The sequence below is a fragment of the Umbelopsis ramanniana genome, assembly GCF_025399195.1.
Source record: "Umbelopsis ramanniana AG unplaced genomic scaffold K450scaffold_27, whole genome shotgun sequence".
Classification (NCBI taxonomy): Eukaryota; Fungi; Mucoromycota; class Umbelopsidomycetes; order Umbelopsidales; family Umbelopsidaceae; genus Umbelopsis; species Umbelopsis ramanniana.
Window position 1 is genome coordinate 88726 of NW_026252113.1, and position 25737 is coordinate 114462.

At 42.4% G+C, this 25737-nt stretch overlaps 9 protein-coding genes across 9 annotated transcripts; 7 read left to right on the plus strand and 2 right to left on the minus strand.

Annotated features, from left to right (window-relative positions):
• The first annotated feature begins 907 nt into the window (after window positions 1-907).
• K450DRAFT_240863 (uncharacterized protein) lies at window positions 908-2323 on the plus strand. Its single transcript, XM_051589002.1, has 7 exons — window positions 908-1036; window positions 1107-1313; window positions 1384-1511; window positions 1577-1612; window positions 1678-1969; window positions 2038-2105; window positions 2169-2323. The coding sequence occupies exons 1-7, from the start codon at window positions 940-942 to the stop codon at window positions 2232-2234; spliced, it is 894 nt and encodes a 297-aa protein (XP_051444663.1). The 5' UTR covers window positions 908-939; the 3' UTR covers window positions 2235-2323.
• A 5810-nt stretch (window positions 2324-8133) lies between these two features.
• On the plus strand, window positions 8134-8976 carry K450DRAFT_240878 (uncharacterized protein). Its single transcript, XM_051589003.1, has 2 exons — window positions 8134-8483; window positions 8557-8976. Exons 1-2 carry the CDS (start codon window positions 8241-8243, stop codon window positions 8872-8874), a joined length of 561 nt encoding a protein of 186 aa, XP_051444664.1. The 5' UTR covers window positions 8134-8240; the 3' UTR covers window positions 8875-8976.
• A 95-nt stretch (window positions 8977-9071) lies between these two features.
• On the plus strand, window positions 9072-10592 carry K450DRAFT_240889 (uncharacterized protein). The gene is made up of 10 exons (XM_051589004.1): window positions 9072-9147; window positions 9231-9317; window positions 9396-9440; window positions 9554-9604; window positions 9670-9725; window positions 9795-9948; window positions 10028-10069; window positions 10146-10196; window positions 10271-10282; window positions 10347-10592. Exons 1-10 carry the CDS (start codon window positions 9114-9116, stop codon window positions 10433-10435), a joined length of 621 nt encoding a protein of 206 aa, XP_051444665.1. The 5' UTR covers window positions 9072-9113; the 3' UTR covers window positions 10436-10592.
• A 1179-nt stretch (window positions 10593-11771) lies between these two features.
• Window positions 11772-12603, minus strand: K450DRAFT_240911 (uncharacterized protein). The gene is made up of 3 exons (XM_051589005.1): window positions 12528-12603; window positions 12162-12455; window positions 11772-12096 (listed from the first exon to the last, which is right to left on the minus strand). Exons 1-3 carry the CDS (start codon window positions 12567-12569, stop codon window positions 11845-11847), a joined length of 588 nt encoding a protein of 195 aa, XP_051444666.1. The 5' UTR covers window positions 12570-12603; the 3' UTR covers window positions 11772-11844.
• Window positions 12604-17079: 4476 nt separating this feature from the next.
• Window positions 17080-18314, plus strand: K450DRAFT_240916 (uncharacterized protein). The gene is made up of 4 exons (XM_051589006.1): window positions 17080-17518; window positions 17582-17774; window positions 17835-17927; window positions 18000-18314. The coding sequence occupies exons 1-4, from the start codon at window positions 17183-17185 to the stop codon at window positions 18209-18211; spliced, it is 834 nt and encodes a 277-aa protein (XP_051444667.1). The 5' UTR covers window positions 17080-17182; the 3' UTR covers window positions 18212-18314.
• On the plus strand, window positions 18315-19277 carry K450DRAFT_240923 (uncharacterized protein). The gene is made up of 6 exons (XM_051589007.1): window positions 18315-18479; window positions 18598-18630; window positions 18711-18776; window positions 18860-18880; window positions 18968-19088; window positions 19166-19277. Exons 1-6 carry the CDS (start codon window positions 18417-18419, stop codon window positions 19243-19245), a joined length of 384 nt encoding a protein of 127 aa, XP_051444668.1. The 5' UTR covers window positions 18315-18416; the 3' UTR covers window positions 19246-19277.
• Window positions 19278-19369: 92 nt separating this feature from the next.
• On the plus strand, window positions 19370-21631 carry K450DRAFT_240931 (uncharacterized protein). Its single transcript, XM_051589008.1, has 10 exons — window positions 19370-19452; window positions 19524-19602; window positions 19675-19817; window positions 19885-20045; window positions 20109-20189; window positions 20252-20424; window positions 20496-20672; window positions 20732-20896; window positions 20967-21186; window positions 21263-21631. Exons 2-10 carry the CDS (start codon window positions 19545-19547, stop codon window positions 21456-21458), a joined length of 1374 nt encoding a protein of 457 aa, XP_051444669.1. The 5' UTR covers window positions 19370-19452; window positions 19524-19544; the 3' UTR covers window positions 21459-21631.
• Window positions 21632-21670: 39 nt separating this feature from the next.
• On the minus strand, window positions 21671-22587 carry K450DRAFT_199235 (uncharacterized protein; the record flags this gene model as incomplete). Its single annotated transcript, XM_051584594.1, has 4 exons — window positions 21671-21786; window positions 21853-22077; window positions 22146-22222; window positions 22481-22587. The coding sequence occupies 4 exons, from the start codon at window positions 22585-22587 to the stop codon at window positions 21671-21673; spliced, it is 525 nt and encodes a 174-aa protein (XP_051444670.1).
• A 457-nt stretch (window positions 22588-23044) lies between these two features.
• On the plus strand, window positions 23045-25635 carry K450DRAFT_240943 (uncharacterized protein). Its single transcript, XM_051589009.1, has 8 exons — window positions 23045-23639; window positions 23714-23835; window positions 23900-24024; window positions 24091-24486; window positions 24548-24605; window positions 24672-24791; window positions 24851-25103; window positions 25170-25635. Exons 1-8 carry the CDS (start codon window positions 23273-23275, stop codon window positions 25349-25351), a joined length of 1623 nt encoding a protein of 540 aa, XP_051444671.1. The 5' UTR covers window positions 23045-23272; the 3' UTR covers window positions 25352-25635.
• Window positions 25636-25737: the final 102 nt, after the last annotated feature.

Consider the following 25737-nt stretch of genomic DNA (forward strand, 5'->3'; position numbering starts at 1 on the left):
CTATTCAGTTATACTTCTTGGCGGTGACAACAATATCACAATCAGCCGAAATTGCTTGTAATTGGCAATTATTCTACAGCATTAGTTATGGGAGATATGTAACGTATGATCATTTTTCATGTTTAATATCCACAGATGTGGTTTCAAGGTTTTTCTTTCTAAGACGTCATTACTAAGGCTTCATTGCTGCATTTTACAAAATGCACTGTTATAAATGTAGGAAAGATACTAGGCTTGTAATCATCCTTAAAATGTCACCTTTCAGCCAAGGTGTAGTGGCTCACTTTGTCTTTTTGAAAAAGATCACAGTCCACTTGGAAGCGAGAGAATGCATCAGATACACTAACTGTCATGTTTATTTTGAAGCCTAATTGTCTATAAAATGATATAGAGATATATAGCCTTGGCTACATCAAGAATCAGCAGCTGGACTCTACATTTCAATAGTAGATCAACTAGTTCTAAAACCTGTCATGTTCAGAAATAGCCATATCCATAAGTAAGGATTAAAGAAGACTCTTTAACATTTCCACATCCTCCCCTCTGATCTGGAATAAGGTAAGTGCAGTAGGGCAAACTATATAATTTCCACTAGAAATTCTTTTTACCTTTGGATCGGTAATAGGATGTCATATTTTGGATCAACACTGCAGAAGACTCTACTAAAACACTGTCAACATTGATAGTTTGTTGGTTACTGCGTCAAGGCAAAGGTAAAAGCCTTTGTAGCATCCATAACTTAGTTTACTTTGTGCATCGTAAGCAGTTATTAGTTTAGGCTTTGTGCCTAAAGGCCGTGGTGAAGGCTGGCTTCATTGAGGATAGGTAAGCATTATGCGGTGTTTGAACGCCGCGGTCGTCGAGCCTGGTTCCAGCATGTGATTGAAACAAGGTAGCCCCAAAGAACAAACTTTTGTATTCTTGTTCTTCTCAACACCAATGTCACGCCTCATTACAAAGTCTGCTCTTCTCAAGCCCTTGACTGCCTCAGCTCGGGTTTCTCTTGCCAGACCATTCAGCACCACATTTGTGCGATGTAAGTTTTCCTTTCTTACCCATTCCTTCACAACGCCATATAGTCTCACGTTCCTGTCAATACACCACAGGCAACGCCAGCACTACAGACGGAAACTACCAAAACATTGTCTCTGAGACCCGAGGCAAGGTTGGTCTTATTACATTGAACCGCCCTAAGGCTCTTAACGCGCTATCCAGCGCTTTATTCCATGAGGTTAACGATGCTCTTTTCAAATTCGATGCGGATGAAAACATCGGTGCTATCGTCATCACCGGAAGCGAGAAGGCCTTTGCCGGTAAGGATGAGAGGAACTAATGCATGTATGTGCTTTTGTACTTGATTCTTACGTTCCTCACCTTGCCTAGCCGGAGCTGACATCAAGGAGATGAAGGATAACGTTGCTATTGAATGCTATAAGACCAACTTCCTTGGTCATTGGACTGACATTACCAAGGTCAAGAAACCTATCCTTGCTGCCGTCAATGGCTTCGCTGTAAGAGTTGTTTACGTGCATAAGCGTGGGAAACTAATCCCGAAACTTACCCTTTTCAATTCCAGCTTGGAGGAGGTTGCGAGCTTGCCATGATGTGCGATGTAAGGCTTACCTATCCTTGTCACACCTACGGTTGCTTAAATATAGGAGCTAATATTTCTTTTAGATCATCTATGCAGGAGACAAGGCAGTGTTCGGACAGCCTGAGATCAAGCTCGGTATCATTCCTGGTGCTGGTGGAACTCAACGTCTTGTTAAGGCAGTTGGCAAGTCCAAGGCTATGGAGATTTGCTTGACAGGTTCAGTCAATCTTAGTGCTGAGGAAGCTCTCAACCTTGGTCTTGTTAGCAAGGTTGTCCCAGCAGACCAGCTGGTTGATGAGACTATCAAGACCGCTGAGAAGATCGCCAAGATGTCACAGCCCATGACTCAAATGGTCAAGGAGTGCATTAATCAATGTGAGTCTACACCATACCGTCAGTAAACGAATACCTTTCGTCAATCTTACCAATGCATTTTCCGTTAGCCTTTGAGTTGTCTTTGACCTCCGGTTTGCTTTTCGAACGTCGCCTCTTCCACAGCGGGTTTGGCACAGTAAGTGAAATTTGAGGACTGGTCAGGTATTGTCACATGCTGATAAGTTTTACTTCTTTCTAGCATGATCAAAAGGAAGGAATGAGTGCTTTCGTAGAAAAGAGAAAGCCTACGTTCGAAAACAAATAGATAACTGCGCATGACACGTTTATTCATACTTTTAAATTCAAGTATATTAAAATACGAGTCATCAACCAAAACTGTTTACAAAAATGGAAAGTAGAAAATTCACAAGATCAGAGCTCTTTAGACGAGGATGATGCAGACAGCAAGTGCTACCAAAAGGGCATTGTAGGATGTACCGGTGATGGAAGCTGCGCTGCCGGGCGTAGTGCCGTTGGTGCCGTTGGTGCCGTTGGTACTATTGGTACCGTTGGAAGTAAGGTTGGCTGGGATGAGCACTGAAGAGAAGAATAATCAAAGTCAGTCTAAATGGAGGAAAACAAAACCGAGAATGCATGCTATACACTTTACCTTGGTTGATGATCTGAATGACACCGTTGTTGGTCAAGACATTCTTATCAACGATGGTGGCATTGTCGACTATGACAACGAGAGAATCAGTATCCATATGCTTGATAGACGAAGGCGGGACAGGGAGGCTCACTTACCGGTGTATTGAGTTCCGCTATCTTGAGTAAACAAACGCTTCAACAAGGCATACATCTGACCGTTTTCACCAGTCATGTTGGTGGTGGTATTAGCCAAGCTCAAGTTTCCGCCCGCTAAGCTAGGGAAGGTGCTGTTTTGAGTGACATTGCTAGTATATACAACACCCTGGACAACATGGTTCTTGAGGATGGCAGCAAGAGTAGCGTTGTCATACTGAGTGAGGTTAGCAGCCTTAATGGCATCGTCTGTGGGAGCAAAGAAAGTGATCTATGAAACCAAATGAGTCAGATTCAGAAGAAATTGTTTCACTTCGAAATTAAAGCTAGGGCCACTTACACCGGATGCGTTGTTAATCTGTGAAGACAAGTTGTACTGGTCGATGGCTTGCATGATCATGGAAGTGGAGGTCTTCTTGGCCAAAGTCGCAGTGGGAGAAACGGGAGGCAAGAGAATGCTGTCAATGTAGTAGATTATTCCATTGGAGGTAGTGACGTTTTCCTGCGACAAGCTATTGTATTGATCGAATCCATAGCCAATTTCAATGGTTCCATTGCTGGTAGCGTTTTCAGCCAAAAGTTTAGCCATGTGGGTTTGAGTGGTAGCATTGAAGTTCTTGACCAAGCCAATTGGGAGTCCAGTATTGTTAGGTAGTTTGTTGAGTGTTTCATTTGTTAACAACGTGTTGAAAAATTGTGGCAGTGTCGTTAGGTTGGCAGTATCAATAGTCTCGTTGACAACGTGGTAAGCAACAATATTCTCCCAGCCACCATAAGTTTCATTGATCAAAGTCATATTTGCTTGTTGGATAGCACTGTCCGTTGGGACGAAGCAAGTGTAAGTTCCAGAGGAGTTCAAAGCCTGTACAAGAGTGTTGTTGGTACCAAGGCCAGCAGCAATTTGAGCGAATGCAGTAGCATTGGTACTATTGGACATCAAGTACTCTACAATAGTTTGATTTTGAGGGGAAGGCGGAACAGATTCAGTAGGTTGAGGCAATCCCGAGCTTGTTTGGTTGGCAGGTGGAATGCCAGTTTGTACTGGTTGGCTAGAGGTGGGCTGCTCTGTCGAGCCAGGTTGGTCTGTTGAGCTAGGTTGGTCTGTTGCGCCAGGTTGACCCACCTCGGTAGTGGTAGGTTCGGTAATGATGGTGGTAATAACTTGAGTTGATTGAGCAGCGACCACAGCAGCCATGACCAACGGAGTGAGCAATTGTAAACGCATCTTTGAAAATAATAATAAATAAAGACAAGTCTTAGCAAGAAATGTCAAAGCGGGCATGCAAAGCCCGTTTTTTTATAGAGACATCGGACTTCATATCTCGTTTTACTAACCCCATCCATTTGGTAATGCATGGGCAAATACGAGCAAACCTTGGCAATGATTTCAGAGATTATATCTATCTGCCAGTTAAATTGGCCCATTTTTCTAATTTTTCATGCAATCGATACAATTGCCCTATAATCTGAAACAAACAAAAACAAAATGTTTTACATCGTGGTGAAACGATTGTTTTGAATTTGGTAAGAAAGTTCACAAGGCGCGATTCATCAAAAACAACGTAATTAGATGATTCTAAATAGAACAAGAGTCATGACATGGATTAAAAACTTTGTTGTTCAGATACAAACGTACACTGGTTCTCCCCATATGCTAAGTCGGCATGAATGCGGACCCGCCGTATCGGACAGGGATAACAATGGTTTCTCATCATAACGACAGTAATTAGGTAGCTGTTCTAGGTCGAACGAGCGACCCAGTCAACTCCCACTTTTCCGCGCAGGCAATGTTTGCCCCAAAACGGAAAATTTCCGCTGTCATGTGACTAGTACGCGACATCCGTTTTGCTGGAAAGAGGTTATCTTTGCATTTCTGCTGTATGAGCCGTCAAAGTGAGGCACCAAAAGGAAAATAAACGAACCCAGTATTTGTTTCATGTCATCGAAACGAATATCATGTTATTTTTCTGATCGCAAAGTGTCGTGGCGCATGCAAGTACAAGGATATGACACTGGACGTGCTCAGAACGCTTGGTATGCAGGCTACGGGTAAGTCTCACTTCAAGCGGTTGCATTAAAATGGAACAAATGCTAGGTACAATTTAAAGAAAAGAACATGTATTTAAAAGGTTGACTCTAAAAATGCAGAAACGATAAGGCAGTTTACATAGAAATCTGCTTTGATCAAGCTCAACAAAACCAAACAAAGTGATGACTTTCCTTAATAAGGTGTTCTATATTAAAGTCATGGGGATCAACTGAAATGAAAGTGATTGATTATGTGATCAATCTACAATTGGAAGTTAGAAAAGGAATGGCAGCTATAAAAAAAATTTCAGCTTCCTGGTAATCCATTGGTACGGAACGAAAATGATGTTGTCTGATTTTTCCTTTTTTACTGATTTACAGTATGTGATTATCAGTATTGACCTAGGTTTTTTTTTATTATATCTCTGTGTTATGCTTAAGTTCTGTATATTACAAAAGGGTCCAAAGTGCCTTTGATGCGATGCAGTTGGTTGTTGTGATCTTGGGTAATGTACAGACGAATAGTCTCAAATAATGTTATAGTGAGTGATTGGCCACCACGCAACAGATCGTTTGCTACAAGAAGAGAAATTGTATATATGGGTTATTATGTAACCGCAGTTGCGTGAAGCGAATCATAAATAACGATATATTGAATTGGATTACTCTATATTATGTGCCAACCTATATCGTCAACACAGTCTCTCTACTTTCTGATGACTACAGGCCACAGATCAGCCTGGCAGCATTCAAAATTTTGATAAGTCACAAAAAGGCTCAAATGAGCAGTCACAACAGTTCGAATTTTTGCTTTCAGATTTTTTTTTTTGGTGCAACGAAGGCGAACCAACTCTACATTGACGCAATGCCCGGATTCACTCTAGAAGATCCGTACCCGCTCTCAGCATTCAAGAGTACAACCTTGGAAGCTGTTGGTCAACGTTTTTGCGTTGATGTTCTTCCAGTTGATGCCTCAATTCCTACTGGCGATGCTAGTGAGATTGACGGTACAGCCGAGAGCAATTTGGCTGCTGTAACAGTCCAGGGCGAGGCAATCAAACTATACAACGTATGTAAAGACTATTAAGCCTGTTACAATAAGAAGACATTTTGATTAGCACTAACCTTTTGTGCATTTCATTTCTAGATCTCGGATCAAAATTGTATCAAGTCTTGGTCAACTCCTCCCAGCGTTGTGTTCAACGGTCCAGCACGCATCCTTACTAAACAGAACGACAACCAATTGGATAGATATATATATATTGCTGTTGCCTCTGGTCCAGACATCACCTCAAAGGAGGAAGGAAGAGTAGTGTGGTTGTGGAAAGATTGCGACGAATCAGCCCATGTTGACAGTGCACAGGATGCCGGTTTGAAAAAGACAACAAAAATGGTGTGCTATCTTACGAAGAATCCATGTTCAAAATTACTGATTTACTAACGGTTAGCTCACAATAGTTCAAAGACAAAATCCAAGCTGTTCTCGTGTCACCGGTTTTACAAGCATATGTCCTACTCGTTAATGAGAATGGTTCAGTGGCTTTGGTTACTGCTGATCTTGGACGAGTCGCAGCAAATTATGAGCCATCAAAAAGGTATGTAGAAATGGCATCCGAACATCTTAGCTTGCAACGCTGGCTTATACTCTACTAGTGATAGAACTGTCGTATGGTCCAACATCATCACAACGCCAAGCACCATTGGGCAATCATCATTCATTCCTACATCAATGGTGCCAGTAGCATCAACGCTTGTGGCGACACTTACAAAGACGAAAAATGCATACTCTCTCACAATACTCTATGTAAATGAAGAGCGACGAAGTGTTGATGAATTGACCAGCTTCGACATTCAATCAGAAAAGGAATTGGTGTCATATAGCTTTCATTCACAAAAGGGCATATTCTGCGTTCTCGGTATGTACTTGCTTTCACTATGGAAGACATGAGCGTAGTGCTCACTCTCTATTTTCTACTCAGACCAATCTGGAACATGGTCGGTGTATCAGATCAAACTGAAGCACGGTCCATCCAACAAAGTTGTAGCCGATGTTACGAAACCAATATCATTACCATTGAACAACCTTCACCGAGATACTCCCACTAAATCACAAGCGTCTTTGGTATCTAACCATAACACATTGGCCATGACCACCCTTCAAGATAACTATGTTGCCATTGTCACCGGTAACAAGCATTCAAGTAAGGCATTCCCACCTTCTGGGCGAACATGCATACATCATGCTAAATGCCTCAATTTTTTTTTCTAGCTGAGCATATCGTTAGCATTTGGGATGTTCGATACGGTACTCTCCAAACTTCTACAAGCATCAAGAATGATACATCATCCCAGAAGACCAAAGATACCAAAAGCTCAGATAGTCACATAATGTACAAGGTAAGCGGATGGTCAATTAGATATTCATCAGCGTTACCAAGTCCCGTTTCTGACCACCATACTACTACTTTAGATCACATCGCTACCAAACACAACCATTGCCTTGACGGTGTCATCACTTAAGCGTTCTGGCATTAAGCAATCGAAAGGAAGTGTTATTTCGAGCTCAGTTGTCTATCTCATCCACTATCATTATGCTCCAATGTCACTTTTGGCCGCTATGAACACCATGAAGGTGACTAGTCAGCAGCTCAATATTCAAGGCTCTGGTGCTCATCACGGAATTGGTATTCTACAGAGCGGACATGATGCTATGAATAATTTTATATCGGTAAGGCTCAAACCAGTGTTTCTGCTTGTTTGCGCACGGTCTTTAATCTTTTTGCATGTTTCAAGTTCGATGATCAGGAACCCGCACAACAGGTGTATGACTCTTGGGTGAAAAACATTGACTCGAATCAGCAGGCTCAGGACCAAGTTCTTGCCAAGCTTATGGCAGCTGATATCTCGACTGCCGACTTCACCAAGACCTTCCTCCAATATGCCAAGCACGCTAGTGAGGCCCAAGTCACATCAGATATTGTCATGGCCGAGAATGGAAATGACGTTAGTGATACACTGGACAACGTATCTGCTACCGAATTATCGAGTCAATCGACAAAGCAATCAAGAAATGTAGATGTGGAGGTAAGAATGGGTTCTATTTATGCGCTGTCCACGTTTCTACGGAAGCTCAGAAATAACATCGAGTCTCTATTTGTAACAGAACGTGGCCAACCTCTCGTATCAAGTCCTTCAGGCTGTGGTATCCAAATGCTTTGCCACCCTTGACAACGGAAAGCCCAATTTAGATTTCTGGCCGGTCGCGGTGTTGGAGTTCCTCGCATCTCGTGGTGTCTTATACAGCAATTTCGTATCAGGAGGAATCGTTCCGGCCGTCATGGCACGGGAAGACTGGGTACAGTACCACGCCTTTTGAGCGATGATGTCATTCATGACATATGAAATGCTAACGACTTTTGTATGATAGCATATACTTGCAGTGGTGTTGAAGCACGTACAAGATATACCAGAAGCCGATCTTATTCGTGTTGTTCGGACCATGGCGGAGAAGGTTAGAGAGGATGAAGCAAATTGGAAAGACAAGTTTGCGCTGTACTTCAAGTTGGTCGTGGAAGCGCCCCGCAATGATATCTTTATGCAACAAGCCGTCAAGCGTATTGGTGCTGATGAACTTTTCATTGTCCTTCAAACGCTACGTGACTGGATGGACTGGTGGGATGAACAAGGAGGAGGATCTTCTAGCAAAAACTCAGAACCGGCGGGTGTACCTAAATTTGTCCATGTAATTTTTTTTTTGAAGTCCACCATGCTGCAACACAGACAAATAGTTGACTGACCCCATCTTTTTATATCAGGTCATTGAGTTCGCCAATATCTTCTTGGACGTTCACTTCCCAACATTGATTTTAGAATCATCCATGCACGAGTTGGTACAAGCACTTAGAGAAAGGGTACAGCAGGAACTGCAAATGTGCTCAGATATGGAAGAACTTCGCGGAGTTTTGGATTTGTTCTATAGGAAAGATCTCGCTCGTAAAGCTGCCCCTGCTAACAAAACGCGGCCGTCTGATGCCCCACAGAACGAGCTTAGTAAATATCGCAAGGAACTTAAGGGCAAATTTGGTGGTGAACAAGGTGTTCCTCAATATAGAGTGGAGATATTTCAGTTTTAATCTTCCAATACACTTGAAATAAAAAAAGAAAACCCAACCTGCCCATGATGTCCATCCCCCCATAGCCTTGGCCCAAGTTCCGAGTTTGGACAGCCAGCACGAGTGCTTCGCGATGATGAGATACGTTTTGTGTAAAATCATTTGCAAAAAAATTTTTTTTTTTTATATAAGGCGCATGAAAAATCCAAACCCTCATTGAAATCGTTTTTGTGCTTTCTCTTCTCACTTTAATACACAAAATGTCTGCCCCTGTCGACACTGTTCCCGCTCACGGTAACTACTTTTCAACCAACCCAGAAAAAAAAAAAAAAAAGTTCCATTCAAACTCACTCATATCCTTTCTTTCCTTGCCGCAGTCGAGGAAACCCCTGCTCCTGCTGCTGTTGAAGAAACAACTGCTGCTCCTGCTGCCACCGAGGAAGCTCCTGTTGCCACTACTGAAGGTTAGTTGCGATTAAAGTGTTGTCTAATCCATGGTGGAACCTGACTTCTGATCTCGTTTTCTCCTCTTATCCACTCAGCTGTCAAGGATGAAGAGCCTGCTCCTACTACTGCCGAGACTACAGGTAACACGGTCTTTTCCCTGTGACATGCTACACAACGCACCCTCTTTCATCATACCCTATACAAATATGTAATGATACGATTCTATGCTCACTCACAATTCTTCACACGTTAGCCCCTGCTCCCGAAACTGACGCCGCCGCCAAAGTTGAGGAGGCCAAGCCTGGTAAGTGTCTTACACTAACGAGGGGTTAATGTCAGCTGAGATGAGGGATTTCCTCACTAAACAAGCATGCTCATTTAAATTAGCTGCTCCTACCACTGAGGCTAAGCCTGTTGCTGCCAAGGTAAAAGATCATTTTTATTAAGTTTGTCTGGTTTGTATAAACAAACATTGATGATGAATTGCTTTTTAGCCTGCTGCTACTGATAAGAAGGTCAAGCGTTCTTCTACCATTTTGCAAAAGATCAAGGCTGGTTTCAAGAGCTTGAGCAACAACTCTAAGCCCAAGACTGCCACCGCCTCCAAGAAGGTCGAACCCAAGAAGGATGTCGTTAAGCCTGCTGGTGGTAAGGATTCTTTTTGCGTGATCTGCACACCCCCCAATAATTTTTTTTACTCATCGGCGCTTTAATCACTTATTTGCAGACGCTGCTACTCCTGCTGCTGTTGCAGATGCTGCCACTAAGCGTGAGTACAGCTTTTTTCGGTTTTTATGTTTAGCCTGAATTCAATTGTGCCTAACCTTAGTGCCTTGCTAAAATAGCTACCCCCGAGACTCCCCAGACTGAGGTTGCCGCTCCTGCTGCTACTGAACGTAAGATGACCGTACGATCATGCTATGAATGAAATATGGACACTAACTTTAAATCTTCTTTGGGCTTCTATTAGCCGAGACTGCTGGTATGTAATCCGCCCAATAACACGCTTTATCATGTGAATACCTTTGAACTGACTTTTTCCGTAGAAGAGGCTCCCGTAGACCCTGCTACTGAAATCAAGCCTGAGGAAGTTGCTGTTCCCGTCATTGGTGGCACCATGGGCCATGCCGCATAAGCTCTTTCAACCCTTAAGATATCTAGTTTTCTTCCCAAAACAAGCAGCCTCTAATGATATATTCTATACGGTATTTTTGTCCTAAAATTGGGTGGCATCTACAGAATCAGCTCTTTTTTTGTATCTCGTCTCGCGTCTAATTTGTAATACAGCTCATTTTGTCACACCATTCTTATCAGTATTCTACGTGTTTTTGTTTCGCGCCGTATTTTCTTAAAGGCTTGTGTGGTACTTCGTGTGGTGGGGTTGCTGGCTAGCTCCCTTGGCGTTGGATGGGGCCAAGGTGTACACTACGTGGTTTGGCAATCCGCTTCTCATAGAATTTGTGATCTGCGGAAGTTCAATAGTATGCATGCCGAATCGACACCAATGGCAGATTGCACGTTTGTAAATGTTGTTGACTCGTGCAAGATGAAGCGCCGCTTAAGATGTTTATATTTGGCACATATTGCCGTACCGGTCCAAGAATTGACCATCTGTCAGATTGGGTACTTTAACCTTATTGCCCACCTTGCTCGGATTTTTCAGATCCGCCCACTTTCGCTCCTTCATTGTTGTCTGCAGCCGTTATAACGTTTGCGGAGACCTGGTCATCATCACAACACAGTCTATCAACTATTGATATATATATTTTGAAATATTTCACACAAAATCACAAATGAACTTGTGACAAACTAAATGCTCGATTTTAAAATCAAATGGAATGAAAAATGTGTGGTTCAACAGAGGCCAAGCGTAGCCAATCAGTTCTATGGTCTCACTGCCATCACTTACTTGTACGACCGTCTTGCAAGGTAGGGTAGAACACCTGGAAAGACTTGCTGAGGTTGGGAGCCTGCAAAAGTGATATATAAACAAGTCTGCGCGTATATATCTGGGGGCTCATGAACCATTTCTTTTTTTTTAAAAAAAAGCAAACCACATCCTTTGGTTTTGTGGTGCCATAATTTATTGTAAACACAATAAATGCAAACCTGGAAAGGGGAATTGAAATGTACGATCGGTCTTACCACATGACTCGAGTAAATACAAATGAATGAATGGTCTTCCTTAAATACCAGCACCCTCATAGCCTGGTACTTTCTCATGAAGAATCTTTTCCGAGAAATCCCAAAGTTTGATCTGATTTTCTGGAGACATAGAGTGACCACCCACCGAACCAGGCACAGCAAAGGGAACATAATACTGGCCACGGATATCCTTTTCTTCAACCTCAGGACTAGTGGCAAGATACATTTGTGTGATCGCTCCATCTTCTGTTGATATCATGAATGACTTGATGATGGAATTAAGAAAGCTGTTACTGTGTCTCATCAAATCAGATTTGACTGTACCGGGGTGACAACTGTTTACATATATTCCCTGCATTGGGTTGAGTTAAAAAATGAATCGATTCGAATATGCCACTATCAAGCCAATCTTACTTTCACACCCTTCTGTTCCAATCTCTGTGAGAGCTCACGTGTGAACAAAATATTGGCAGCCTTGGATCGACCGTATGAAACGAAGGCGCTATACTTGCTTTCATCATTCATAGTCTCAAGATCTAAACCGTGGAAATAGATGGTATTGTGTCCCCATGAAGAGACATTGACGACACGACTAGGCTGGCTCTCCTCCAGAACCGGGAGCAATTGCATAGTGAGATGGAAGTGAGCTAGCTGTAACACAAATCTTTTTTGGTAAGAAAAATTCAACTTCCGTTGAAGGTGAAGCGCGTACCTACATGATTGGTAGCAAACTGTGATTCATAACCATCTTCAGAGAGAGCAAAAGGGCACGCCATAACTCCAGCATTGTTCAGCAAAACATGGAGCGGAAGCTTCTTGGCCTTGAACTCACTTGCAAACTTGGTGACAGAAGCAAGAGAGAGGAGGTCTAACTGGATGAATTCAACAAGTTCGTTCTTGGTTTCATTCTTGATTTCTTCTACAACTGCAAGAGCTTTTGAAGGCGTACGAGAGGCGATAATGACATGGGCGTTTTTCTTTGCGAATGCAAAAGCGCAAGCTTTGCCAATCTATTTCAATCAAGATTTCTGCTTTTAACATCACCACGTACACATATTACAGTAGATATTCCCAACGCTTACTCCAGTATTGCCGCCTGTGACAATGCAGACCTTGCCTGTCATATCAGGAATTTGATCGAGAGTAAAATTCTTTCCCATATTGATAAATTTGTGTGAAAGAGTGATCTGCCTGGCCGGTAGATCAATTGTGCCGTTTTTATACACTTTTGTGACTGACGCGTCCCGCCGCTGACTTGTGAATTTGTTGTCTTGGCGTATTTTACGTGATCCTGGCCGGACGTTTTGAGTCATGCGGAGAGTGTTGAAAATTTGGTTGCAACGGCTTATGTTTAGTGGTAAGGACAACACATCGTTATGAATCCTTCAGAAAGCAGAATTGCCAATGCTAGAAGAAAAAATATTGAACGGCCATAAACCCATGTATCAACGCAGTCGCACTCTTAACTGCTGAAGGATCAGCCCTTCCACTTCAACATCTTATGCTACCCCCTTCTGTGACAGAGAATTGCTTGTGTAGTACCAATTGATCGAGGAATAATCACTACTGCGTGGTAAATATGTTGTATTATATTAAAAGGTGTGAGAACATGGTAGCTAGCGACAAGACGCTCATGATGCTGGTACGCAGGCTTCTACACAACCATTGCGATCAGAGAATATGTAATCTATGCTAATGTGTCAGTGACTTGCCTAAGTTAAAAAGTTTTTCTGAAGATGACTGTGGAAGCCACAGAGGGGATGACTCAATTACTCGAGCTCTCAAACGTTATATTTGCAGATCAATTTTTTTGGGATTCATGCGCAGCTTATAAGCCATCCATCTGGGTCTCAGAAGCAAGTGTACTGTTTATTGATCACAAATTTACGGAAGATGGAATGATAATTTGCGTTAGATAGAATGATCATTTTGCGTTGGATATTGCGTTAGATACTTTTTACATTGTTTGCTTCTTGTGAAAAAAGACACAAACTCACCTCTTTCAAGTATCGCTTTAAGCGCGTGGGGCTTTCATAGCACCCTTCTCATGATACTACCTCTTATTCCAGGTAGGTTTTTCACCGGTGAGAGCATACGACTTCACGATCCTCCTCATATTCATGGCGGCAAGGACATCTTTGTGCCAAACGGCCTGGTGATCATGACGACGAGTGGCTACAGCATCCAAAGTGTAGGTCCATGGTAGCCGAGGATTAGTCAATGTACCAGCGTTGTAATTGGCCCGGCAAGTTGTGCAACTTCTGTGTCGAATTACAGCGCAATCGTTCTTTATGACACGATCTTGGCATTCATTAAATGGGTGGAGGAATGATATGTTGCCGTCATCGTTTCTCTCACAACACCACTTCCTCCTCTTCTTCCACCGCTTGCCGGGCACTCGATCATCGTACTTTGATTTTGCGAGGTGGTCACATACTGAGACACGAGTTTTGTAGTCGACAGTCCTAGCATCACATAAGCAGGTGATACTCGTCCGGAATTCGTCAACTTTGATTACTTTGGCAAATCGTGCTACGTATTTAGCCAAACCCTTGACGGGCAGTGGTGGCGACCCCTTCCTGTTGCCAAAGCATCCAGTACCCCATGCTACAATTTTTGAATTCGATAGATGTAGCAGTGGTATGCGGTCGGACGGAGGACCAGCAGCAGCAATTGGTTTCTGCGGTGGCAACACCGATGAATTGCAGAGCAGAGTATTCTTCATTGTGGCGTAGGCTCTCTCTGTTGCAATTTCTCTCGTCCTTCTCCATCTTCGGTAAAACCCCAGCTTTGACCATGCATGCAAGATGTTGAAGTGTCTGTAACAGACAGCCAAATAGGCAGCCCATTGATCGTAGCTATCTCTTCTCAACAATGATAGCTGGTCAGTTGCCTCTTTCACAAGCCTTTGCTGCAGACGAGATTCTTTTTTGGAAAATGCTTGTGATAGGCGTGCGTTAACCCAGTATCCTAATTAAATAGAGTTATGTTGTCATTTAAATTAATAATTTTCAATCATATCAAAGTATGCATGCTGACATACCTTTGGTTATCTGCATTTTATCGTATAGATTCTCGGATCTGACAGCAGTAATCAAGGACTTCAGGCCAGGATCAACCCCGATGAGATCAGCACTTTGGAGCTCAGCTTGTACGGACTGAGGGTCCAATTTCAGAAGCTTAAACATTCCTTTACTGTAGCTGCTCAGGTCTATAAGTTCCTGTTGTTGGTATATGTATTGATGTCAGTGAGTACATCAACAACAGCTATAATGTTTAATTTTCTCCATAAAACAAACCTCTGTTGATCTGCTAGGTAGATTTCGGCTTGCTGATTCATTTGGCTGAGGTTTGAACGAAACACTACAGCCAAAACCATCTGTGTTTATACCTATATGGTGAGTCGCCGCTCTGAGTTTTTTTTAAAGCCATGTTATTAGTGCTTTACGGCTGTGATCTTACGGCTGTGATCATGACTTACTTCTTACTAAGTCGATCCAGATCAAAGATTTGATGCCATATCGACGTTGATGATGAGGTTTCTGCACTTTCCTCTACAGTGTGACGTGGTTGGCGTTGACGTCCTACGGGCCATTTGCTTTCAGCCACTATTGTATACCTTTTCAGCTCACCAAGAATCCTCTCATCCAAACGAAAATATTTTGTTGTCATTGTGTATTCCGGAAAGAGCTGGAACCTACGAGCGTCACAGTTTGAGCGGATAATGCGCAAGAACTTGTAGTATGACAATATCAAAGACAGTAGTTTTCGCTCTTTCAACAGTGTCCTTGTCAGCCTTCGATACCTGTGATCAGCTTCACGGTTTTCTTGAAGAAGAATGCCCATAGCTCGGCGATGTGCCATTATAAGATCTTGCAAATCGTCATCAGGAATGTAGATATTCACTAATCGTTCACCTCTTGATGTACGGATTTCAACAGATTCATCATCGGAATCATCAGAATCCGAGTCATTATCAATTTCTTCATCCTGAAAGGCCGCAGTGTTTTCAAATGGTTCTTCCGGGTGTGAATTATCCGTGCTACTACTTGCTGATGATGGGTCGACATTGTCTCTGTTCTCGACAAATACGAGCTCATTTATTTGACGTGAGATGTACATGGCCATTTTGTTGACGATTTTCTTCCTATCAGAGCCTTCGGCTTCCTCTTCTGGGATATATGGGTCGATTCACTTTTCAAGGTATGAAATTGAAACTTAAAAAAGTGCGTAAAGAGATGAGCCTTAAGGTTGGCAATCATCATTCTAGCATTATATGCCCGTATTTGTGCGGACAGGACTGAAGGTTTGGAAATGCCGTTTATACCAGAAAAGTAGCTATTGAAAACATCGTTATACGTTTGTTGTAAAGCCTCTTTGTCTGGTGTCAGCGCCGTGGGACGGAAGTTATCCATGAACAACGCTTGAGCAAACGTGAAATAGGACTGTAGCTTTTCGGTATCCGTAGGTAGAGCAGTGTTTTCTTTGTTTAAATGTACGTTTATCAGCAAACTGGCCTGCCGCCGTACGAAGGATGCAGCAACGGCTATTTCCCTAATAACAGGCACAAGGTGTTGAAATTCTGGACGTAGTATTGCTATCAATCCTGTTTTAATGGTTTGTTGTCGTGGCATTTTGTAAAGACTTTTAGGTGAATGCTGAGAGTGATGCCCAGTGATTGAATATAAATAGCGAGTGATTGAAAATAAACGCCCGCCAAACCCCCTTTTCGATTTTGAGGATTTCGAGAAAAAAAAAGGGGTTCGAAAGAAACTGCTTACATACACTTTCGTGTATTGGATTCGTCTTAACGTATGACTTAATGGCTTCAAATAATAGCGCGATGGACGGTTAAGCTATCTAGTTGCCTCTTCAAATGTGCTCGAGATATCATGAGAAGAGATTTTCTTGAGTCTCTTGCCTTACGATCAAAAAGTATGCCAATATTTATCAGTACCAATCAATACCGATCAATTAAATCTTATGTCTGCTTCTATATCTAATTACTTTTAATTGGATTCTATAATTTGCAATAGAGAAAGATATGAGGACAAGATGGAATTCAATGATGCAGCGTGAATGACACCACATTCTATCATTCATACCAAAGACATCATGTATTTGACAACTTCTGTTTTGTAGCTTAGCTTTCGGCGATTACTATGGTGAAGCCGTTCCTGTGGATAGCGAGGCGTCCAGTCCCACCATATCAACATCCATCAGGGCTCGCAACGGTACCAGAATGGTATCCTTGTTTCCACCTTTCTCCTCGATATCCATCGGTTGACTTGGTTTTTCCATCATAGTCTCCTCATTTTGCATGTAGGACCCTGTAGGGGTAGAGTTATCAGCTTCACACAAGATCATGTTTTCGCCTTCAATAAATGTGATATTACTGTTTTCCATGTCATATGCTCACTATGCAAGGGCTTATAGTCCGTATATTCAATTTTCTATGAAAACCTGAATTCGCGTTTAAGGCTACTAGGCGAAATATAATTATAGTTTGCGTATACAAATCAGAGGATCTGCGCCAATTATTTTGAGAAAGACTGTAGTTTGCATGGAGAGCTGGCTGTCAGTCGCGTGCGAAAATATGACATAATTCATTAGCTAACAACGGTTACCTTTTTCGCCGCTAGTGAAAGGTGTAAAGTTCGCTTTGCAGCTAAAAAAAAAGAATGATTTGCCCAAAAACGAGAATAGGCTGTCATTATTACGAAAAACGAAAGAAGTCATGTTTTTACGTTCTTATGCAAGTCGTGTTCCACACCGATTACTCTTTCGAACATTCACAACCATGGAATATAATATCTCTGTTGCTGGCAAAAACGTTCCCGTCAAAGCTGCTACTGCTGACATTGACATCAAACCGGTTTTTGAATTCCAACCTTTCAAAGACTGGTGCGCCTCATTTGACAAGGAGCTGAGTCAATCCAAAGACATTACTTTGAACTCAATTCAGATCCAAAGTGTCGATATCTTCGGCAATGACAAAATAGGATTTGTCAAATTCAAGGCTGACGCTGAGCTCACGGAAACCGGAAAGAAAGTGCCCGGTATTGTGTTCATGGTACGTGCGATTCGTTGAGCTTCTCCGCTGCATTCAACATATTGACTAACAGCCAAATATCAGAGAGGAGGAGCTGTATCGGTGTTGATTATTTTGAGATCCTCAGACAATCCTGAAAAAGGTGATCGTGTTATTTTCACACTTCAACCACGCGTGCCAGTCCCTTGCATCAAGATGCCTGAGCTTCCAGCCGGCATGCTCGATGGATCCGGTAGCTTTTCTGGTACTGCCGCCAAGGAGATTGAGGAAGAAACAGGTCAGTTTTGAACTGTGAATGATGCTCATACATTTTATTGTACTGACGGATGTATTATAGGCTTAATCATTGAAGAGCGAGAGTTGACCGATATGACAGAATTGGCATACGGTAATGCCTGGCGAGGCGTATATCCTTCTGCAGGTGGATGTGGTATGAAATTCTGCCTTTCTATGCAAATATGCCGTTCTTATCACTAACTGAACTACATCTTGCTTCGCACAGACGAATTTCTGCGCCTGTTCCTGTGCGTCAAGTCACTGCCTTCCAAGCAAATTGATGAATTGGAAGGAAAATTGACAGGATTAAGAGATCATGGAGAGTCCATCACGCTCAAGCTGGTTAAACTGGAAGATGCATGGAAGGAATCACCAGATGCCAAGCTTCTTTCAAGCTTAGCACTTCTAGATGCGCTCAAAAAAGCTGGAAAGTTGTAAACATATAGTGTCTAGGTTTAGCCAACAATCTAATTTGGCAAATGAATGTAGTATATGTCCCATTTAAATATGATATCCATTGATTTTTGAAGAAAGACACAGAATGAGGGGAGCAAATGTCAGGTTTCCGCTCTTCACACTTTTTTTATTTTAAATTTCCGTCTGCAACAATTTGCAACGTCGTGTTCGAACTGTGAAGCCTCCAATGGCAAAGGATCCTGTGCAATTACTGGATGACGAAGATAACTTCGCTCCCAGATTTGAGCAGGTGAGTGCACATAAGAATCTGCCTCCAGTCATTGGACATGCCTATGCGACTGGCAGGTCTGTGATCCTAACGACCATTGTTGGAAGGAGAATACTAATTACAAGATTTGGTATGACAGGTACTAGAAGAGATTTTCAAACGCTTCGACAAGGTGAGCTTTTTCATAGAGGAACATTTGATGTCCAAAGGGAATGTGAAACTAATATAGGATGATCAATCGAATGTAATCAGAGCAACAAAGGCTCATGGACTAGAGATGAAATCAACGAGTTTGCTACTCAAACCAACGGCAAGCCTGTAAGTGATTGAACTCGGGACTATAGTACACACGCCATAAGCTAGCTTACGATTTTTTTTAACATTATAACAATTCTTGACAGTTTGACAAAGATACATTGGAGGTAAAGATGCTCACGCCACTGTCTGATTTTGATGCCTCTTGTCTCTATAAGTTTCTAAATCACAAAATGGCTAAACAAACACTTTAGGAAATCGAAACTTTTTTTGAAGTAACAGAAGAGGGTAATCTTACTACTAATGGGTTCATGCAAATGTATCACTTGCAAACACAAAACGATCCTGAGGAGACGTGGAAGGATTTGAAAACATGTAAGTGTTGAACTGTCCAATATGGCTATAGATATCGTGCTTGCTGATCCCAAAAAACCATATTGCTATTATTAAAGATGGATACGATGACAACTTGGACCTTGTATCTAGTAGAACTGAAGATGAAAACCCCATTTCACCAGCACCAGAGAAATAAATACTACACTGAATGGATATTTAAAATTGCAATGTGGTAGTGGCATTTTTTTCTGTGATGCGTTCCAAGTGTGACTTTGCTCTCCTGCTGAGAAACACACACCAGTTTCTTGAATACCAGCGCAGCTTAAACGGTCTCCAGTTGTATCTTACCGTCCTCACAGCCATAGACACACATCTCAGTTTAGCCTGTAGACACTATAACTGCGTATGCATTCTGAAGCAGTCTGACATTCTTTTAAATAACGAACCATGACTAACCATAATGTCCCCTCATAGTGACGATTTACGAAGGAACTCATGACAGTCCCCGAGGCCAAGCGACAGCGAAGAGAAAATATGCTTGACACTCACGAAGGTACCCATTCGTCACTTATTGGAATGACAATAACAGATCGGAGGTTACATTAAACTGACCTGTTGTTCATAGAGAATGCCCATAGCTTAGACAGCAACTCGCCCCAACCGGTAGAGACAGTTACACCTGTAAATGAAGATAGCGTCATGACTGATAGCAGTCAAGTTGAAGAACCAGAAGTAAATGGGCACATTGTTCCTCTAAACTCTACTGAGGTGAATTCTCGTGGTGGAGACATACTGTTTGTACCAAAAGGTTCGCTGACAGACTTGCGTTAAACAGATAACTACGGCATTGGAATCGTGCAAAATTCTAGTTATTGGCGCCGGTGGACTAGGTTGTGAGATTTTGAAGAACCTCGCTCTCACCGGTTTTAACGACATTCACGTAATTGATATGGATACTATTGATGTCAGCAACCTTAATCGCCAGTTCTTGTTTCGGTAAGTTCAACTCATTCATCTGACGGTGTCTTAATGGATTGAAATTCATCAACGGCCATATAGGTCCGCCGACGTTGGAAAATCGAAAGCATTAGTGGCAGCTGAATTTGTGATGAATCGTATGCCAGGAGTCAAAATTATACCGTAAGTTGCAAGATGCGATATGAAATTTACTAGTGGAATCTCTTCCAACGTACTTTTCGTAGGTATATGGGAAGGATCCAGGACAAGGATGAAGATTATTACTCTCAATTTCAAATTGTCATCTGTGGTCTTGATTCTATCGAAGCTCGGCGGTGGATCAATGCTATGTTGGTCAGCCTTGTGGACGATGAATCTCCTGAAAGTTTAATTCCAATGGTGGATGGTGGAACGGAAGGTAAGGACGAAGTGTGAGCATGGTCGGCTTACCTAAGCACAACATAAAGTTATATTGACAGAATAACATAGGATTCAAGGGCCAAGCTAGAGTCATATTACCTACCATCACGTCATGTTACGAATGCTCCCTTGATATGTTTAACAAGCCCAACAGCTTTCCCATTTGTACCATCGCAAACACACCTCGATTACCTGAGCATTGTATAGAATGGGCTTCAGTACTGGAATGGCCTCGTGTGTTCCCAGGTCAGTAATTTGTCGAGCAATCTGCACCATGATTGTGTACCTAACAATTATGGCTGCAGATCAAAAGTATGACACGGATAACCCGGAACATATTTCATGGCTTTATGAAACTGCGTTGACGCGAGCAAAGAAGTTCAATATCGATGGAGTATCTTACTTCCTGACCCAGGGTGTAGTTAAGAATATCATACCCGCAATTGCATCGACGAACGCCATTATCGCCGGTACGTATATGGGTCATTTTTCGAAGAAAGTAATGGCCTGTGGCAAATTTCTAATTTCAACACTTCTTAGCTGCTTGTTGTAACGAGGCTTTCAAAATTGCAACATCAGTTGCTCCCTTTTTGAACAACTACATGATGTACACAGGCAATGACGGAGTCTACACATATACCTTTGAACATCAAAAGAAACCTGAATGCCCTGTTTGCGGAACGGTAGCCATCAAGATCGAGATTAACCCAGACATGATACTGGAAGACTTTTTGGATGTTTTGAAGGAAAAGCCCGACACGTAAGCCTACATAGCATTTTTCAAACCTAGGACGCTTCGTTCATCCTGTTTGCTTACGCCTTTTTTTTTTACTAAGCCAACTGAAGAAGCCAAGTCTTCGTACGGCGACAAAGGCCTTGTATATGCAAGCTCCACCACCTCTAGAAAAGGCCAGTCGACCTAATCTTGTCCTCAAAATGGGAGACCTAGTCGAAGACGGTGATGAAATTACTGTTACGGACGTAGCTCTACCTGTTAGTATGCAGCTCAAGGTCAAATTGATTACAAAATAATCGTTCTTCTGTGAAGAAGATCAAATCAGTAAAAATTGTTTAAAAAGACAAAAACATTTAAAGATGTGTTCCATTAGTGTTTACGATGGACACAAATAAGCCCTTCAGCTAGTATGGCGCTGCTCATACCTATGGCTGATAAGGCGGGCAGCACGTATTTATTTAAACAATGATAAAAGTAGTGGGTGAACCAATTCAGAACGGTCCATGTCCTATTCCTCGTCCTCATCCTCATCTGCTCCGAATTGTGTGTAATCAATCTTCTTTCCACGGGTGCGTCGACCGGTAGAGATGATAACAGATTTATCCAAAAACTCCAATTCATCATCTGCGAAATGAAAAAATGTCAGATATTTAAAGGCTTACTTGACATAGTCATAGTTGAAAAACGTACCCGACACATCAGATGCTTCTTCGCCTGATTCTTCATCACTGCCACGCTTTTTACTCTTGGATTTACTAGGCTTGCTGGCGGGTTTGCTTGGTTTGCTTGGCTTGCTAGCTTTGACAGGCTTGCTAGGTTTTTTCGACTTCTTGGATTTTTTTCTGTCATCATCGCTAAAGTCGTCTTCATCGTCATCATCGACGTCTTCATCATCATCGTCATCATCTTCTTCTTCTACGGCGTGTAAAAAATAGGTTTAGTTTTTCGACTTCATTAAGCTATCATACCACTCTAAACCTCACCTTCTTCTTCGTCATCAGAGCCAACGACAAATCCATCCCCGGTCTTATACTTTTCCTGTCGGCGGCGCTCTTCAGCTCTACAACCAAACTTAGTGTCAGTAATGGATGAATTTACCACGGCTGTTGTAACTGGTCAAGTTTGCTGAGGCTGTTTCGAACGTTTCATTTGGTGTTTGATATCAATTAATTGTAAAGTTCCGTATTGCTTTCGAATGAATATATTCCGGCCACAAAACGCCAGTGATCCGTCGATTTACGCGTTTAGGCAACCGAAATGCCTGGGGCATGCTCGTACACATGGTGTATTCTCTCAAAAACCAATCAAGGTGACTTACGCATCCTCAACTGCTTGCTTCTTAGAAGTAGGGCGATTTTCTTCATCCTCCTTTCCGCCACGTCGTCCAGCAGCAAGTGCCTCGAGCTTTCTCTTTCTATCGCTCATTGTCGATTGTTCCAAGGTAGAAGGTTGGGTCTGTGCCAAAATTTGGCACGCACACAAAAAAACGTCTCGTATCACGTGCGGGTGCCTTGAATAGGGTTCCTGATCTACCGACCTGGGGACAAAGCACCGACGTTTCGAAAAAAGATCGTTGTGCGATTTCAAACAACGAAGGCTTTCATTTCATTTCATTTCACGTTGCCAAAAAACAGAAAAACGATCTCCAAATGATATCTTTCGGCCGAGTGAACTACCTTTCAGCATGCGTATTCAATTTCCCTAAGCGTTGGTAAACTTAATAACTCAGATAGGTCGGACATCTCAGAGCGAAGAGGACTGTGATGATAAAGAATATTGGGTTGTGTGATCCTCGCTTGTCCCAAAGGATTGGGCTTATATAGTCTATGTGGCTCTTTCTGCATGTCGGTTATAAGGTTGTACCGTTGGATTCATGCTGTAAGGTTGAAACTCCACATTCCAAAAAGCTGCAATCCCAGATGAAGAGGTTGTACAGTCCACGCTTACAAACTCACACCCATCCTATCGGAGATGGAGGAATGCTCTGGCGTACAAAACATGTACGGCTTTGTATCACCGACGAAGTGTATCACCTGCCAATTACCCATATAATTGTCGAAGTTTTGTTTTCGGTCTAGTGAAAAGAGTTGCTCTTGAACACTTCAAAAAGATGGCTAGCATTGATTCTATGGTATCTCAATTGTTGCAAGCTCGCCATGGCTTCCTCGACAATATCATCCATCATTTAGGAAAACACTCCAAGGCTACATACATTACTACAGCGATAGCTCTTTATATTGGTGCCAAAATATACAATGTATTGTCTTTGCCCAAAAGCTTGCGACACATTGCCCATGTTCCAGCGCCTGTATGGATGTCTTCTTTGATGCGTGGAGAAACTACACTTGATAGAACCAAGAGGTTGCTTATTTCGCGTATGACCGAAACAAATGGCATGGTCTGTAAGTTTTCCCAGCTAGGATGGGAAGTCACAGTCATGAACCCTAAAGCTATCAAGACATTGTTGCAAAGAACAGGTTTGTACCTTTTTTCAAAACCTGGTTCACCTGGTTTTTTTTTTCTTACCGAAATGCTAACGTTCATTCTTCAGACATTTTCCCAAAGTCGGAAGTGACGATTGATAACTTTGATAGTAGATCGCTTATCCGTCGATACTTCGGTAAGACCAATCTCACTCTGGCCAATGGTCATGAATGGATGCGACGAAGAAAGGTTAGTCGGTTATCTGAACATACAACGAGAAGAGCATATATCTCACAAAGCTATTGTTCAATAGATCGCAAACCCCGCTTTCAAACGAGCTCTGCCTGTAAAAATGTTTGCACGTTTGACAAGCCAGGCGTCAGAGCAACTGGATCAGTCCAATGGCGCGCCTGTTATGATAGCATCCTTGATGCAAAGGTACCTCCTCATACTACCAGTCTTTGATACATGGAAACATCCCACATTACTAATAGCTTGCTCTAGATTTACACTTGATGTCATCGGCCTTGCTGGCTTTGGCTTTGACTTGAACTCCATCAGCAGCCCGGATGGTCAGTGGGTGACAGCCTACAATGACGTTGCAGATGGCTTTATGGCGTTCCCTTTCATTTTCCTTCCGATATTGGAAACGGAATTCATCCAGTTTTTTCCAAATCGCCGCAAGAAACACGAACAATTGACGAAATTGGATGGGTTTTTTGAAAGCATTATCGAGCACAAAAGGGAAACTCTAAAAAATGTAAATTCGGAATCGGTAGACGATAACGAGAAAGACTTGTTGACATTGTTGATGGAAGCTGGCCGTGGAGAAGACGATGATAGCGAACCTTTGACGAATCAAGAACTTCGGGATGAGCTCGTACTCTTCTTTTTTGCTGGGTAAGAGAAAGGACATAGTCAGGCATATGATATGACCGTCCACATCTGACTATTTGTATAGACATGATACAACATCTCATGCGCTGACCTGCGCACTTTACTATCTGGCCGTTAATCCAGTGAGTGAATGGTTGCACTAGCGACGTTTCCGGGTACTCACTTCATCTAACTGAATGTTGTAATAGGATATCCAAGAGAAGGCGCGACAAGAGGTGCTTGATGTGTTGGGAGACGCACAGGAAGAAAAGTTCCCGACCATTCAACAATTAAGGCAATTTCCTTATCTTGCTCGTGTGATGAAAGAGGTATGTTTGTCGTTATGCTAACTAGTGATCAAGACCCATTTCTAACTCTTCTACCCAAGACTTTACGCATTGCCTCACCTCCAGTCAACCTGGTCCAGCGCATCGCACAGCATGACACAGAGCTAGAAGGCGTGGTGATTCCAAAGGATACGTTACTCACCGTCGATTTTTATGCAATTCATCACAATCATCACCTTTGGAAAAACCCAGAGGTCTTCAATCCAGACCGGTTTAGCGAAGGCGGTGAGCTGGAATCCATGGACTCGAGCTACGCATACTTACCATTTGGTGGTGGTGGCCGACAATGCATAGGTAAGTTGACGATAGTGTGTGGGATCATATCACGAACAATGAGCACTGACCACTATGAGTTTGTAGCGATGAACTTTAGCATCGCGGAGCAGAAAGTGGTGCTTTCTGGCTTGCTCAGAAAATACGACATCAGTCTTCCAGAAAACTCCATACACAAACATAGCCTCCAATTTGGGCCAAGTACTGGGCTCATCGTCCCAACCAAAGATCTTGAACTCAAATTTATCCGACGAAACCAAGTTATTTGATCATGAACATCCGACATACATTTCTTCCATGTCTTTTCTCAGAAAGCATCTCCTCCTCCATCTTACTGCGACGCATGCACTATAGGCATATCATCTTATGTTAATAAATCAATTGAACAGTAAGCTATACGTGGTACTAATGGCAGGTCATTATGTAATGTAACGTGAAATCGATCGTTGTACGATCGATGTGTAAATAACCTAAGGCGGGAAAGGCTTGTTCATCCAAACAATTCTACTTTTGTAATTTGACAATGCTTAAACATTATGATAATAGCATGCTGATCTTTTCGTCCAACAACGACTGCCATCAAAACTCAAATGCAGGTTAATTTGCATTTTCTTGCAGCAAAGTAACCATCCCAGGGCATGGGTTGCACCATACC

Excerpts from the sequence above, each read along its gene's own strand:
- K450DRAFT_240863 (XM_051589002.1), top strand. The coding sequence starts at position 940 with ATGTCACGCCTCATTACAAAGTCTGCTCTTCTCAAGCCCTTGACTGCC. Across the intron at positions 1,037-1,106 it reads CAGCACCACATTTGTGCGAT|GCAACGCCAGCACTACAGAC; the intron begins GTAAGTTTTCCT and ends AATACACCACAG. Across the intron at positions 1,970-2,037 it reads CAAGGAGTGCATTAATCAAT|CCTTTGAGTTGTCTTTGACC; the intron begins GTGAGTCTACAC and ends ATTTTCCGTTAG.
- K450DRAFT_240878 (XM_051589003.1), top strand. The coding sequence starts at position 8,241 with ATGGCGGAGAAGGTTAGAGAGGATGAAGCAAATTGGAAAGACAAGTTT. Across the intron at positions 8,484-8,556 it reads GTGTACCTAAATTTGTCCAT|GTCATTGAGTTCGCCAATAT; the intron begins GTAATTTTTTTT and ends TTTTTATATCAG.
- K450DRAFT_240889 (XM_051589004.1), top strand. The coding sequence starts at position 9,114 with ATGTCTGCCCCTGTCGACACTGTTCCCGCTCACG. Across the intron at positions 9,726-9,794 it reads CTAAGCCTGTTGCTGCCAAG|CCTGCTGCTACTGATAAGAA; the intron begins GTAAAAGATCAT and ends ATTGCTTTTTAG. Across the intron at positions 9,949-10,027 it reads TGTCGTTAAGCCTGCTGGTG|ACGCTGCTACTCCTGCTGCT; the intron begins GTAAGGATTCTT and ends ACTTATTTGCAG.
- K450DRAFT_240911 (XM_051589005.1), bottom strand. The coding sequence starts at position 12,569 with ATGACAGGCAAGGTCTGCATTGTCACAGGCGGCAATACTGGA. Across the intron at positions 12,456-12,527 it reads TCACAGGCGGCAATACTGGA|ATTGGCAAAGCTTGCGCTTT; the intron begins GTAAGCGTTGGG and ends TGATTGAAATAG. Across the intron at positions 12,097-12,161 it reads CACAGTTTGCTACCAATCAT|CTAGCTCACTTCCATCTCAC; the intron begins GTAGGTACGCGC and ends TTTGTGTTACAG.
- K450DRAFT_240916 (XM_051589006.1), top strand. The coding sequence starts at position 17,183 with ATGTTTTTACGTTCTTATGCAAGTCGTGTTCCACACCGATTACTCTTT. Across the intron at positions 17,519-17,581 it reads TGCCCGGTATTGTGTTCATG|AGAGGAGGAGCTGTATCGGT; the intron begins GTACGTGCGATT and ends GCCAAATATCAG. Across the intron at positions 17,928-17,999 it reads TCCTTCTGCAGGTGGATGTG|ACGAATTTCTGCGCCTGTTC; the intron begins GTATGAAATTCT and ends TGCTTCGCACAG.
- K450DRAFT_240923 (XM_051589007.1), top strand. The coding sequence starts at position 18,417 with ATGGCAAAGGATCCTGTGCAATTACTGGATGACGAAGATAACTTCGCT. Across the intron at positions 18,777-18,859 it reads CTCAAACCAACGGCAAGCCT|TTTGACAAAGATACATTGGA; the intron begins GTAAGTGATTGA and ends AATTCTTGACAG. Across the intron at positions 18,881-18,967 it reads TTGACAAAGATACATTGGAG|GAAATCGAAACTTTTTTTGA; the intron begins GTAAAGATGCTC and ends CAAACACTTTAG.
- K450DRAFT_240931 (XM_051589008.1), top strand. The coding sequence starts at position 19,545 with ATGACAGTCCCCGAGGCCAAGCGACAGCGAAGAGAAAATATGCTTGAC. Across the intron at positions 20,046-20,108 it reads AATCGCCAGTTCTTGTTTCG|GTCCGCCGACGTTGGAAAAT; the intron begins GTAAGTTCAACT and ends ACGGCCATATAG. Across the intron at positions 20,425-20,495 it reads GGTGGATGGTGGAACGGAAG|GATTCAAGGGCCAAGCTAGA; the intron begins GTAAGGACGAAG and ends AGAATAACATAG.
- K450DRAFT_240943 (XM_051589009.1), top strand. The coding sequence starts at position 23,273 with ATGGCTAGCATTGATTCTATGGTATCTCAATTGTTGCAAGCTCGCCAT. Across the intron at positions 23,836-23,899 it reads AATGGATGCGACGAAGAAAG|ATCGCAAACCCCGCTTTCAA; the intron begins GTTAGTCGGTTA and ends ATTGTTCAATAG. Across the intron at positions 24,487-24,547 it reads GTACTCTTCTTTTTTGCTGG|ACATGATACAACATCTCATG; the intron begins GTAAGAGAAAGG and ends CTATTTGTATAG.